Here is a 15513-nt window from a genome sequence, read left to right as displayed (position 1 = left end):
CCGTTTAGCAAGGAGAGTTTGGAGAGAGATTAAAAAAAGTGGTCTACTTTGGGGATATTGTAACTGAAATGCCATTATGGAATAATGCCTATTTCCCGATGCTCCTGAACCACCCATCCAGACTTCTGGATTGCGCACGTCGTTTCCTCAGTCAGAGATTTATATGTAAAAGGCATCCTAATGTCCTTCGAACAAATTCAATCTAAAAACAATATCCCGAGATCCCAATTCTTTCCCTACCTTCAGCTTAGATCAGCTTTTCAGTCACATTTACACTCTGTGAGTGGGATACAAGCCATCTCATCTTTTCCTTTAATAGGAACCCTTAAGTCGCAGGGGCCACAGGGTCTCATTTCTGCTCTGCACATTTATATGCTGTCTGTGGGAACCGGCTCTGCCCTGGTAGCAGTCAGGAGGAGGTGGGTCTTATTCCTGATGCTCAGGACGAGGATAGGGAGGAGGCTCTCGAGTCTTCGATTGGGGTGTCTCCATCGATCAATAATAGAATGATTCAGTTATATATGATGCACCATATTTAACCCCGTTACAACTCTTCAAAATGGGTCGAGTCCAGCCTTCGAATTGTTTGAGATGTCACTCAGCATAGACAGATTTTACTCATATGGTGTGGAGTTTTCCCATTATCCTCTCCTGGATGGAGTGAGATAACATCGCTGCTGACTTCGTTAGTACAAATCCCGGTTCTCCTTAACCCACATGTCTGTTTATTTGGGGTGCTGGACGGGAGAGATGTGGGGACACTATGTTAGAATCTTCTTAGGCTAGGTTCAAATAGCGTTATGGCAGTCTGTTTAACACATGCGTTAGACTGCGCTACTCTTCTTTTGATTGTGTTTGTGGGATCGCATTAGCGCAACTGCTCCTTCTACGCTAGCCGAGACGGACCCTCGAACACGGTAGATCGCGTCTGAGTGACCGTCGCAGCATAACGGCACTTCGCTAACGCATGCTGATTTTAACTTGCGATGCGCTAGGTTATGGCAGTCTATGAGTGCGTTAACAGATGCGTTACATCACATTAATGCAGTGTTGTAACGCATCCGTTAAACGGACTGCCATAACGCTATGTGAACCTGCCCTTACCGGAGACACTCTTTCTGGCTGGGAAGATGCTGGCACTACGGTGGATGGGTGGTGCACATCCTTCTCTCAGAGAATGGATTGAATTGGTAAATTCAGTTATACCGTTTGAACGAATGTTATATCAGAACTGGGGCTGTCCAGGGAAATTTGATCAAATTTGGGATAGGTAGAACTCCTCTCACCATTCTAGTGCATAATGGTTCTGTACCACCGTAAATACTATGATTAAAATATTTCATGTTACCCTATGGCATCGAATGGCTATTAATACTGCATAAATATGCTTGGCAGTGTGTTAGTAGTAGTTGCAGGTTAATTAGATATGTAGTGTCATTTTGAGATATAGATCGCCAAATGGATATAAAAAACAATGTTCTGCTCACTTGTTGATTTGGTTTATTATCCTTACAGCAATACATGGACTTATGAGTTCAATAGATGTATTAAGGATTTAACATGTAAGGTTGTTGTTCCTTCATAGTTGTTTGGACAAATGCATGTGTATCACTTTGGCTCTATCCGTGTGTATACGTTATTTTACGGTTAATAAACAAAAAAAAAAAAAAAACCGGTAGTGCCGAGTGCTACCACCCTAAGCTTAGCTGGGTATATCATTGAGTACTGCAGGCCCAGTGTCCTCATTCTTTTTATGGCCAAAAACAGGGATCTTCTCCTCTGGACTTCTGCAGAAAAATCCAGGAAGAAAGAAATCCTCTCTCCCCCCCCAGCTTTATGTCCTGTTTCTCCCTCGCAATTCTCAGGATAATGCCCCAGTCTTTATAGTGTAATATTTTTATCAGAATGGGCCTAGGGGAACTGCCCACCAGTTTCGGTCTTGTGGGGACTCAGTTCTTTCAACAGCAAATAATGGTGTGAGGGTGTTCCTTCCAAAAGTCTCCAGCAACCATTTTTCAAAGAAGCTATCTGGCTCATTCCCCTCCGTTCTCCCAGGTTCCCCTATGAGCCTGATGTTATATTCCTTGCCTCTTCTAACAGATTCCTTGCAACTGGAGGGGGGGCAGGTGCAGGAGGAACTACCGGGGCAGGTGGAGGGGCCTGGATGCCAACCTGCACTAGAGCAAACTGGCAGGCTTGCATTACATACATCTGCTGGTCAGGAGAAAACGTGTCCATGCACTCAACTACTGCCTGGAAAAAGGAATGATTGGACAATTTACTTGCATCTGAATTAATCCTATCCAGATGCGTGCGCAGTTCAAGAATACTGTTGTGTATGAGGTTGAATCTAGCACTCACTTGCTCGGACAACAGTTTCATTGAGTTCTGCAAGGATGTATTTAGATGCAAGAACTCAGGCGCATAGATCTCTTCCGGACCCCTCTGGCGCCGCCGCCCAGAACCCAAAGGTGTTCTATAGGTGGCAGCGGTGTCAGAGGGGTGCGGTAAAGGAAAAGCTACCTCGTCACCAGCAGCTTCAAGTAACGGAGTCTGCCAAGATGCTCTACCGCTGGTGGATGGGACCGAGGGACCAGATGTGTGGGAAGGCAAGGAAGGTGCACATGGGTTGGGTCTGTCGAAGTGGTCCCCGATGGCGCACTCCTGTGGGATCACTGCAGAAGGGTTCAACTCTACAGGCTTCTGAGAGCTGCAGATGGTGCTGTGGTACAAAGAGAAAAAATATGTAGTTAATATATTGCTAGGCCCTGGCTGAAATAAAAAAAAAGCTACACATGTAAACCTTTTTACTTATGGGTGGGGAATATTTACCTTTTGCTCACCATAGTCGACTGGAGGAACGACAGGGCTCTAGCATACTTATACTTCGATCTGCGTCCTCCCGATCCACTCAGGGCCTGCTTCTCTTTGTTGAAATCCCTCTCGAAGCGATCCCTGAGTGACCGCCACCACTTGATAACTCTGCCCCCTGTACAGTGAAAGCACAAATTGGTTAGTATACAACACATTAAATCCTGCAACATAACTTACTGAACTGTGAATACTTACGCGCTTGATTCTGGGCCCGAGCACCAAGGTCCTCCCAATCTTCCACAACTTCGTGACACACTTCCCCCCACAGCCGACGGGTCACAACATCATCAGCGTGGCAGCGGTCCCCCGTGTTCCACAGCGACTCCCGCTCTCGGACTAGATCAATAAGAAGGTCAATGTCTAGACCTGCCTCCTCACCGTCAGAGTCGGAAGCACGCTGTTGAGCCTGTTAAAGACAAAAACATTACACTCAAATCATCCACATGAAATTGAAAAATACAAGGGAAAAAAAAAAAAAAAAAAAAAAAAAAGTACTTACTCTCTGCTGACCACCCCGACGCTCACGCCGACGACCCTGGGAAGCGCTTTGAGGACCTCTACGTTGAGCGCCAGAATCGGAAGACTATAAAAAGAAACGAAAAAAAAAAAAGGAAACATTATGTGCTGGGATGTAGGCTTATGTGTTGTGATGTCTGATCTTTTTAATGTGTTGGGTGGACCGAGATGTCTGTTTCTGTGATGTATGTAAGAATCTTACACTCTGCAAGCCCGCTCCGAGTCTTTCTGCACCCCGTCCGTCTCCTTCTGGAAGCACCTCTGATGCTGCGGCTTCCTGTTAAACAAGAATTAATGCATATAGGGTTAGTTGTACAAAAAAAATATTTACCTCAGTTCGCTGACGATGTGAGGGAGCGCTCCCAGAAGAAGACATGTTTACTGAGACTGGCTGGGTCGCTGGACACTTCAACTCCTGCTGGCTGGACTGCCAGGTAGGGCTTCACTCATCAATGTCCCAGCAAGCAAGCAGACAACCAGCAGGATTGTAGCCAGCCTGAGTTGCAGTGTCCAGGCAAGCAATTTTTTTTTCTCATTACTGTTCTTGTATTTTAATAAAGAGCTGTGTAGCTCCTACTTTGTTGAAAGAAAATTTAAAAAAAGCAAGTTAAAAATTTTTTTTTTATTAAAATTGTTCCAAAACCTTGCCATCCCTAGTATCATTTCACCAAGGTAACTTTAAATTTTTGTGTTATGTCTTACAGGAAAGCACCTGTGGTGGTTATTTTGGTTTATGTGCAATACTGAGGTGTTTGAGGTTGTATTTTAAAAAACCATGGTGTATACAAATGGGGAATGTAGAAATTGGGTCTTTAAAATTTTACCAAGGTTTTTAAAACATTACATCTGTGGTGAATATTCAAGTGGGGGTTTAAGAATTTAAAGTGGGAAGGAGGGTATTTACTGTGCAATGGTGTTTGCAAGGTACTACTTGGGTGGGTTGTTTTGTTTTTTTGGTAAATGCTGGAGGGGGAGGGTTATGTTTGCTTGCGCATCACGCATACCTAAAACTTTTTAATTATAGAGGGGGGTGGTTTAGCATCTTACTACAAAAGTAGCATTTTTTTTGTTTTTTTTAGGGGGGGGGGGGGGGGGGGGGAGGTTGAAATCCTAATAGCTATGGAGCAACCTTTTTTAAATTCTAAATCGGCGTACAACACACAAAAAGAAAAAATCTTAGTATAATAGCCGACCAGCGACACAGCCAGGCCAGCCAGTCTCCAATATGTCTTCTTCAGGGAGACCTCCCTCACATCATTTTTTTTTTTTATTTTAACATTTTTTGTACATATATGCATTAATTCTTCAACGGATCCTAGCGATTCTGAGATTGTTTTTTCGTGACATATTGGGCTTCACATTAGTGGTAAATTTAGGTCAATTTTTGCGTTTATTTGTGGGGGAAAAAAAAAAACCATTCGGAAATTTGGCAAAAATTTCGCAGTTTTCAAATTTTTAGTCTGTTAAACCAGAGAGCTATGTGACACAAAATAGTTAATAAATAACATTTTCCACATGTTTACTTTACATCAGCACAATTTTGGAAACATTTTTTTTGTTAGGAAGTTATAAGGGTTAAAAGTTGGCCAGCAATTTCTCATTTTTACAAAAAAAAATTACAAAACCCATTTTTTTTTTTTTTTTTTTAGGGGCCACCTCACATTTGAAGTCAGTTTGACAGGTCTATATGGCTGAAAACATCCAAAAGTGACAGCATTCTAGAAACTGCACCCCTCAAGCTGATCAAAACCACATTCAAGAAGTTTATTAACCCATCAGGTGTTCCACAGCAGCAGAAGCAACATGGAAGGAAAAAAAAATGAACATTTAACTTTTTAGTCACAAAAATGAAATTTTCGCAACAATTTTTTATTTTCCCAAGGGTAAAAGGAGAAAGTGGACCCCAAAAGTCGCTGTCCAATTTGTCCTCAGCACGCTGAAACCCGATATGTGGAGGGGAACCACTGTTTTGGCGCACAGCAGGACTTGGAAGGGAAGGAGCGCCATTTGACTTTTTGAATGGAAAATTAGCTCCAATCGTTAGCAGACACCATGTTGTGTTTGGAGATCCCTTGTGTGCCTAAACATTGGAGCTCCCCCACAAATGACCCCAATTTGGAAACTAGACCCCCCAAGGAACTTATCTAGATGTGTGGTGTGCACTTTAAATCCCCAAGTGCATCACAGTTTATAACGCAGAGCTATAAAAATCATTTTTTTTTTCACACATTTTTTTTAGCCCCAATTTATTATTTTCCCAACTGTAACAGGAGAAATTGGACTCCAAAAGTCGTTGTCCAGTTTGTCCTGAGTACACTCGTACCCCATATGTGGGGGGAACCACTGTTTGGGCACACGTCGGGGCTCGGAAGGGAAGTAGAGACGTTTTGAAATGCTGACTTGATGGAATGGTCTTTGAGCGTCATGTTACGTTTGCAGAGCCCCTGATGTGGCCGAACAGTAGAAACCCCCCCACAAGTGACCTCATTTTGGATACTAGACCCCCCCCCCCCCCCCCCAAGGAACTCATCTAGATGTGCGGTGAGCACTTTGAATCCCCAAGTGCTTCACAGAGTTTATAACGCAGAGCCGTGAAAATAAATCTTTTTTTTTCCACAAAAATAATTTTTTAACCCCAATTTTTTATTTTCCCAAGGGTAACAGGAGAAATTGGACCCCCAAAGTTGTTGTGCAATTCCCCCCCCCCCACCCCCCCCCCCCCCCCCCGAGTACACTGATACCCTATATGTTGGGGTAAACCACTGTTTGGGCACACGTCGAGGCTCGGAAGGGAGGGAGCAGTGTTTGATTTTTTTTTTTACGCAAAATTGGCTGGAATCAATGGTGGTGCCATGTCGTGTTTGGAGACCCCCTGATGTGCCAAAATAGTGGAAACCCCTCAATTCTAACTCAACCCTAACCCCAACACACCCCTAATTCCAACCCTAACGGAAAATAAATATATTTTCTTTATTTTATTATTTCTCCCTACCTATGGGGGTGATTAAGGAGGGGTTTTTACTATTTTTTTTTATTTTGATCACTGTGATAGCGTTTCACATTAAACAACGTATACCTGGAATGAATGAATGAATGAATGAATGAATGAATCTGCCGGCCAATTCGGCAGGCGCACTGCACATGCGCCCGTCATTTTGGAAGATGGCAACGCCCATGGACGCTTCAGGAGGGACACCGGGACTCAGGAGGTACCAGGTGGGAGAAAAAAAAAAAAAAAAAAAAAAGTCGCAAGGCGGGGGGGGAAGCGGAGGTAAATACTGACGACGGCGGCATATCGCCACATTGGCGTCACAGGTCGGATTGGCACTGACTTTCATGACGCCTATGTTGAGTCAAAGGTCGGGAAGGTGTTAACAGGAAGCTGCAACATCAGAGGTGCTTTCAGAAGGAGACGGACAGCGTAGAGAAAGACCCGGAGCGGGCTTGCAGAGTGTAAGATTCTTACATGCATCTCAGAAAGAGATCATCACAGTACACCCGACACATAAGCCTACATCTAAGCACATAAGGTTTCTTCTTTTTTTAAATAGTCTTCAGATTCTAGTGCTGAATGCAGAGGTCCTCAAAGCGCCTCCCAGGATCGTCGGCGTGAGCGTCGGAGCGATCAGCAGGGTATAAGGTTTTTTTTTCACCTTCATGTTGATGACTTGAGGTTAATTTTTTTTTTTTTTTTTTTTTTTTAAACAGGCTTCACAGCATGCTCCCGACTGACGGTGAGGAGGCAGATCTAGACATCGACCTAGTCCGAGAGCAGGAGCCGCTGTGGAACATAGGTGACCGCCCACACGCTGATGTTGTTGTGACCTGTCGGCTCTGGGAGGAAGTGTGTCAAGAAGTTGAAGACTGGAAGGACCTTGATGCTCGGGTCCAGAATCAAGCGTGTAAGTATTCACAGTTCAGTAAGTTTTGTTGCAGGATTTAATGTGTTGTATACTAACCAATTTGTGCTTTCACTGTACAGGGGACAGAGTTATCAAGCAGTGGCAGTAACTCAGGGATCGCTTCAAGAGGGAGTTCAACAAAAAGATGCAGGCCCTGAGTGGATCGGGAGGACGCAGATCGAAGTATAAGTATGCTAGAGCCCTGTCGTTCCTCCGGTCGACTATGGTGAGCAGAAGGTAAACAAACATTCCCCATCCATAAGTAAAAATATTTACATGTGTAATTTTTTTTTGGTTTCAGCCAGGGCCAAGCAATATATGACATTTTTTTTTTTTTACTTTGTAAAAGCACTGTCTGCAGCTCTCGGGAGCCTGCAGAGTTGAACCCTTCTGGAGCAATCCCACAGGAGTCCGCCACCGGGGACCACTTCAACAGACCCAACCCATCTGCACCTTCCCTCACATGTGGTCCCATCCACCAGCGCTGGAGCATTTCGGCAGACTGTTACATGAAGCTGCTGTTGACGAGGTAGCTTTTCCTTTACCCCACCCCTCTGACACCTTTGGGTTCTGGGCAGCAGCGCCAGAGAGGTCCGGAAAAGAACTATGCGCCCGAGGTCTTGCATGTAAATGCATCCTTCCAGAACTCGCTGAAACTGTTGTCCGAGCAAATGAGTGCTAGATTCAACCTCATACACAACAGTATTCTTGAACTGCGCACGAGTCTGGATAGGATTCATTCAGATGCAAGTAAATAGCCCAATCATTACTTTTTCCAGGCAGTAGTCAAGCGCATGGACAAGTTATCTCCTGACCAGCAGATGTATGTAATGCAAGCCTGCCAGTTTGCTCTAGTGCAGGTCGGCTCCCAAGCCCCTCCACCCGCCCTGGTAGTTCCTCCCGCACCTGCCCCCCTCCAGCCACTGTCCCTCCTCCCCCTCCTGTACAATAGCAGCTTCCTGCCCTGTTCCAGTTCCCGACCACAGCATCTGGGCCTCCATTCCCTGCCCACTACCATCAGTCTCCTTCCACACCCATCACGCCCCAAATACAACCCTCTTCTCCACCCACCACCTCTTCTGTCTCCCAATACCTCCACTTCACCCCTCAAAGCCTTACCAAATCCCATCCCTACTCACGGTTTTTCATCCACCCATCCTCTCTGTTTCTCCACCCTTTCACCTTCTGTTTTACCTTCCTATCCATCACCACCACAATCCGGTCTCCATACTCCCACTATTGAAGTGGTCCGATCTGTCAGCCCCTCCAGTACTATCTTAATTTTATAATTCTTTAATAAAAAATATTTTTACTTGATAAAAAGCTTTATTGTCTTTCATTTAATGATAAGGTACAACACTTTGGGTAACAAGTACAAAAAAATTGGTTAAAAAAGAAAATTAATGGTTTAAAAAACGGATCTGTCGAAAAACGGAAGAAACGGATGAAAACTGATGTGACAAAAAAAAAACAAAAAAAAAAAAAAACCAGATCCGTCACATCAGTTTTTCACAATCTGCGACGGATCTGTCGAACCAACGGATTGTGACTGACAACAAAAAACTGATGTGTGAAAGGGGCCTAAAACTAACAGGTGCATTTACATCACATGTCCTGTGGCCAAACTGCATGCATCCGTCAGTAGGATCAACCCTTAAAAAAAAAAAAACTAGGCAGAGTCTCAGGGAGATCTGTAAGCCACCCATAGATCTTACCTGCTCATTTACATAAAACTATGATTTCTCTGGAAGACGACATCAGATTGCAGATAATTTATTCACATTTCAATGCGTGCCCATATAGAGGGCCTGGAAGGTTGATCCTACAGAGATTTCTTTTAGTATCCCATTGCACACAAAACAATTAACAGATCATTCTTGGCATACAGGATACAATTGTTCTCAGCAGCACGTGTGCTACCAAGAAGAGCTTTTTAATGTGTGCAGTGTAAATGCACCGAAAGACTATAGATGATGAATATGCAACTTTTCACAATGGGCTTCAGGGAAGGAGACTGGCATGTGTGACCTAAGGTGAGAGAAATTGGACAAGAAATGCATCCCAACAAGTCAATAGCTGCCCCCATCTACTAAAACTTATAAAAGGTACTGCACCAAAAGCAAAGGGGGGTTAAGTGGAATCACTTTAAAGGGGCTGTCAGAGATGCGGATCATAGATGTTAATGTGCACGGGGTGTTTTAAACAAAACCCGTCACCAGGTGGGTCCCATATGAGGTAAGAACAGTACCGTGCAGCCCTTAGCTACAGTCTTCTATAATGTAGATATGCCCCCAATCTAGCCTGCAAGACAAGAGACTATTATACTCATCTGTGGGGTGGTCCAATGGGCATCGCTGGTCTTGGTCCATCACCTCTTATTGAGACGACGTCCACCTGTGTTGTGTGGATGACACATCCTACACCATCTCTTGTACAGGTGTACATCTCTGCTCTGATCAGGGTAAAGCACTGTAGTGCGCATGCGCCACGGCTCTTTTGGCCTTTTCCTGCGCACTTTGCTCTGCTCGACAGGGCACAGAAGTACGTCTGCTCAGGAGCTCAACGCCGGGGACACTGTAGATGACACTGGACGCATCTTCCACACTATGCATCCCTAGAAGAGAGGAGGCACCTGAGCAAGACAATGCCCATCAAACCAGACCACGCCATATTAGAAAGAGATATATCAGGGCTGAAAGGTACTGGCCTTACTCATATGGGGCAAACCCAGTGACAGGTTCCCTTAACTTTGCCAACGACACTGGATATCTGAGATGTTAAATCCTCACTGGAAATAAGCTGTCACAGGCTTCTACAATGCTTTATTCCCATCTTCCTTGCAAAATTGTACCCTCTTCTAGCAGAGTATGGACAGGCAATAGCTGGTGCCAGATGCACAGCACCCAGAACGCAACTATCCCATGTAGAGGGTAGGGACGAAGTTTATAGGTCAACAAAGAGTCAGTGGTGGAATAACCTGAAAACGGGGCTTTTAGGAGCTCACTGTACTTGACCATCTGCAGGGGTCCCATGGGTACTAAACAGGGGGTGGGCAACACTTTTCCTCCAGATTCAGATGAGGGTCCCATTCTCAGGGGGAGCCCAGCAGAAGCAAACCACTGTCCCCTCAATAGGAGAGACCACTGAAGGGGTTGGGGTAGCACCCTCTATACACAGGAGGGGTGATCACTTCTGGATTGGCGGGACCCTCATCTGTCACCAGAATGACGTATTTTAATACCAATTACAGAATGGAGGTTTAATCAGCCCACCACCATTCAGTAAGTCATCACCAAACCCTTTTACCTACTACAAACCCCATCAGTGTTAGGAAATATATACAACAGCCAAGAGAGGGGCTTCACAAAATAGGGATAATGTTATATATAATGTACATGTTTTAGGCATTTGTCCATTCCTACACACTACAGCTATAGTCAGAGGAGATCGCAACCTCACCCCATCTCTGTGACTAGGGCTGTAGCATGGGAGACCCCCCACTATGGGGACTAGACCCTCTGAGACTGTACCAAGTCTATAGAGGGGCCGAGCCAGACCCCCCGATCACATTCATTCCTATCCTATGGGGGCATAAGTATTTATGGAAAAAGATTTTTTTTTGAAGGGGAGAATCTTCCCAGAGTTTCCCAGTAGGTACAGAGATGACTGAAGTGACTGGTGAGGGTCCCTGATCCCATAGAAATCACTGCCCAGCGGCTGATAACAGCGAGGCCCTGCAGGGACTGAGGGAAACCCCGTCTGAGAGCGCAGCACACAGGCCGGAGCCGCACACAAGGCCGCCCTTTGTTACCGGCATGGGGGCGGGGAAAGCTGACGGAGCCGGAGGCTACAGCGACCCCCGGCCCAAATCACGATACTGGCCCCTTACTCGCGTCACGACTGCCCCGTGCCCCCATTACTACCGCGCCTATTACCGCCTATGGAGGCCTACTTTCTCGCTTCCCGCCATTGCGCTCCCGCCCTCAGCTCTTTACCTCCACACTGCAGGTGCTTGCCTCCGCCATGCTGTCCACCTCTTTCTTTCGCCTCCAAACCGTGCAAGTCTCCCGTGCGACTACTACAACGACCACCGGCGAGAGAACTGCGACACGGAGAGGGAAGCCCCACCCACCGCTGCAATCTTCTGGCGCTCGTGTCGATTTACATATCTAGGGATTGATTGGCTGAAATATGGGCGTGTAGCACAAGGAAGCACCGCCCCTTATGGTGAGACAGTGGATGGTTTCTTGGGATGCGGCCGGCGGTGGCGCCAGTAGTGCTGGGAAGGAGCAGTAATGTCAGCGGATGTGGCGCTGCAGACTCCATCAGGCTGCTGGAAATCAGCTGCGATGATCGAAGTGTCTGTGAATTCCATCCAATCTGATCTGCACTATCGATTTACTATAGGCCTTCAAATATCGCGACATTCCAGCACGTTTCATTCTATCGCCACTGTTAAGATAAACTGCTTTTATTTCTTTGCCGATAATCCAGGTGATTGGTCACAACCCAATACAATCAGTCCTTGACGTCTTTCAAGGACGAATTTGCACGATATTCATGGTTTATGTACCGCAGCGATTTCTAGACCATCTGATCCAAAATTAAAGGGAATCTGTCCCCCCCAGTTTTCGATTATCAGCTGCCGGCACCGCCATCAGGGGCTTATCTACACTATTCTGTAATGCTGTAGATAAGCCCCTGATGTATCCCGAAAGAGAAGAAAAACACGTTAGATTATACTCACCGGAGGGGGGCGGTCCGGTTTTGGTCCGATCGGTGTCGCTGTCCAGTCCGGCGCCTCCCATCTTCATATGATGCCGTCCTTTTCTTCCTGTCATGGCTGTTGAGGGCAGAGCAGAGTACTGCAATGCGCAGGCGCCTGGAGAGATCCGACACGTGCAGTATTCTGCTCTGTCCTCATCAGGGCAATGCAGTGTGCCTGCGCCATGACAGGAAGGAAAGACGTCACCGTTAGAAGATTGGAGGCGCCGAACCGCAACACCCATCGGACCAAGACCTGACCGCCCTCCCAGTGAGTATAATCTAACTCATTTTTTTTATCTTTCAGGGGCCTATCTACAGCATTGCAGAACACTAGATAAGCCCCTGATGGCGGTGCCGGCAGCTTATATTCAAAAAATGGGGTGACAGATTCCCTTTAACAGATCGTTGTAAAAAAAAATATAAAATATTGGCTTCTACGCAGAAACAGCGCCACACATGTCCACGGGTCGTGTCTGGTATCACACTCCATTCTGCAATACCAAATACGACCTGTGGGAAGGTGTGGCATTGTTTTTGGAAGGAGGTAGCTATGTTTTTTTGTTAAATCCTGGATAGCCACTCAGTGGGTATGTACACACTGAGGGCTTTGAGTAGTTTTTGGAGCAGAAATGCTCCAACAATCCTCCTCCAAGCTTGGAGTTTCTGCTTCAAAAATCCTGCAAAATTGACCAGTGTGAACGAGAGAGAGCAAGCGAGAGTGTGAGAGAGTGCGAGAGCATTTTTTTTGTCCGGCACCCAGAAAGAATTTTGGGCTAAATGAGTGTCTGGAGGATCCGCCAGAGAAAAAAACGTTGCAAGCTCCGTTTTGAAATCTTTGAGGATGGTGACGGACAGCAACTTTTGGCGGATCCGCAAAAAAAAACGGATGCAGTGGACGGCAATCCGTCACAATCCGCCATTAATGGAAGTCAATGGGGAAAAAAAAACGGATCCTCAAAAGAAAATTGAGGATCCGTTTTTTTCAAAACCTGGCGGATTGTGACTGATTGTAAAAAATTTGAAGTAATGTGCAAACAGACTTTTTCCTACGTTTTTAGAGCGAAAACGCCCAAGTTCAAAGAGAAACACTTGGCGTGAACACACAGAACTTTTTTTTTTTATTAGGAGTTTTTTGGGAGGAGAATAAAAAAACAAAACTGAAAAATGGCTTCAAAAACACTTGAAAGACTCACTATACATTTCTACGAGTAAATAATCTTTGCTCGTCATATCAAGTCTTTGGAGTGTTTTTATTTTGCTTTAGGTTTTCAAAAACTTTGGTGGGAGAAAAAGTCCATGACATTTCTAGAAAGAGGATTCTGAAGGAAAACGCTTCACTTTAGGCACTGTCCAACCAAAAATCTGCAACAACAACAAAAAAAAATTTGAAAAAAAACCCACTTAAAACACTGTCCAAAATTACTAAAGGAATCAAAAATCTTCCCCAGGGAATTATGTTTTTAAGGGGTTTCCAATTTTTGACGGCCTCAAGAAAAATAAACACCTTAGGCCTCTTTCACACTTCAGTTTTTTTACAATTAGTCACAATCCGCCAGGTTTTGAAAAAAACAGATCCTCAATTTTCTTTTGAGGATCCGTTTTTTTCCCCATTGACTTCCATTACTGGCGGATTGTGACGGATTGCCGTCCGTTGCATCCGTTTTTTTTTGCGGATCCGCCAAAAGTTTCTGTCCGTCACCATCCTCAAAGATTTCAAAACGGAGCTTGCAACGTTTTTTTTTCTGGCGGATCCTCCAGACACTCATTTAACCCGAAATTCTTTCTGGGTGCCGGACAAAAAAAATTCTCATTCTCTCTCTCTCTCTCTCCCCGGCCAGCGTTTCCTTTAAATTTCCTCATTTTCAGGATCCGTCTGAAAACGGATCCTGTGCCATCAGTTCAGAACGGATCCGCTTGTCTGCCTTTTTGGCGGATTTGAACTGATGCAAAAAACTGAAGTGTGAAAGAGGCCTTAGCTTAAAATGATTTGTTCCCCCCCTAGGAGACATAAGCAGGGCCAAGCAAGCAGCAGATTTTTTTTTTTCACATTCTTTAATAGGACTCGATTCATCATTTGTGGGGGTTTTGACTCACTATTCTTTTGTTTTTCACTGCGTTTTCTGTGATAAATTTATCAAAATTCATGAATTTTTGGTACAGTTTTGCTTAATCAAGCTCGATAAAGAACAACTGTGTTCAAAATGCATCGCTTGCTCCTGTTCCTGTCCACCATATGTTTTAATGGAATAAAGATTAGTCTGAAAATTTTACCGGAAGCTGGAGCATTTTCTCTTTTTTTTGGCAGTCGAGTTTTGCCACTTTTAAAGAAAAAAAAAAAACCAAGACATCTAGAAAAGCGACTATGACAAAAAAAAAAAAAAAATCAGAAAACTAAACCACAAAAATGGCACAATTCGCTTGATTAATTTGTCGCAAATCAAAAAGTCACTAATTTAAAGGTATTTGTGTAAAAAAAAAAAAACTAGCAGAAATACAATGATGGCTGCAAACACTTGGTTGAAGTGAGCATTGCCTGTTTATGGGGGGGTCGTTCTGTGGATTTCGTGGTTCTGTCTGACGGTTGCGTCATCTTACCACTGTCAGTTTTAGGCCGGTTTCACATTTGCGTTAAATGCCGCAGCGTCGGCCTGCGCACGGCCGCCGCTAAGCCCCACCCCCTGCCGCGTCTCCGCCGGTAGCTCCGCCTCTGGACGCATGACGCTTAATGCGTCATGCGTCCCCTATCTTTATCACTGAGGACGCAGGCCGTGCGCAGTATGCGTTTGGCGGCGCCTGCGTCCTTTTGACGGTGCGCTGAGCGCAACCAAATTGCAACAGGTTGCGTTTGGTGCACCGTCAAAAGGACACAGGCGCCGACAAAACGCATACTGCGCATGGCCTGCGTCCTCAGTGAAAAAGATAGGGGATGCATGACGCATGCAGCGTCATGCGTCCGGAGGTGGAGCTACCGGCGGCCGTGCGCAGCCCGACGCTGCGGCCGTAAACGCTAATATGAAACTAGCCTTATTTGTTTTTATGGGTAGAAAAAAGTCTGAAAAGCTTTCCTTTTTCCATGAGAAAATTGCATGGCACATTGATGCAAAAAATGTACACGGAACAAAAATGGCTGAAAATCAGATTTACTACTTTGTGGTTTTAAACTGAAGAAGTTTGATAACTTGGCAAGGCGCCTAATAAAACCGCAGTACTTCCATCTTTATGTGTCCTGAATTTTTCCTGTGGGATTCCACCAGCAGCACAGAAAAGCACCTAATATTCCTCTACTGAAAATCGGATTTGGCACACTGATGAAAAATGGTTAATTTCTCATATGCAAAAAAAAAAAAATGGTTGTCTGAAGGTCATCATTTTTTCTGACTTGGCCAGTGTATTCTTAGGCCTCCACCTAGCTTGGATGATGTCTCGACAAGTGGGCTAAAAAAGTGGACAAACC

At 45.1% G+C, this 15513-nt stretch overlaps 1 protein-coding gene across 1 annotated transcript; it reads right to left on the bottom strand.

The window, feature by feature from the left end:
• Positions 1-1483: 1483 nt before the first annotated feature.
• LOC141085473 (uncharacterized) lies at positions 1484-11449 on the bottom strand. Its single transcript, XM_073570860.1, has 6 exons — positions 11288-11449; positions 3593-3667; positions 3374-3457; positions 3070-3280; positions 2833-2989; positions 1484-2722 (listed from the first exon to the last, which is right to left on the bottom strand). Exons 1-6 carry the CDS (start codon positions 11315-11317, stop codon positions 2062-2064), a joined length of 1218 nt encoding a protein of 405 aa, XP_073426961.1. The 5' UTR covers positions 11318-11449; the 3' UTR covers positions 1484-2061.
• Between the last annotated feature and the right edge of the window lie 4064 nt (positions 11450-15513).

The sequence above is a fragment of the Dendrobates tinctorius genome, unplaced genomic scaffold (assembly GCF_039654945.1).
Source record: "Dendrobates tinctorius isolate UK_male_01 unplaced genomic scaffold, ASM3965494v1 ptg000028l, whole genome shotgun sequence".
Classification (NCBI taxonomy): domain Eukaryota; kingdom Metazoa; phylum Chordata; class Amphibia; order Anura; family Dendrobatidae; genus Dendrobates; species Dendrobates tinctorius.
The sequence above is the reverse complement of the archived record's forward strand: the minus strand, read 5'-3'. Positions and strand labels throughout refer to the sequence as shown.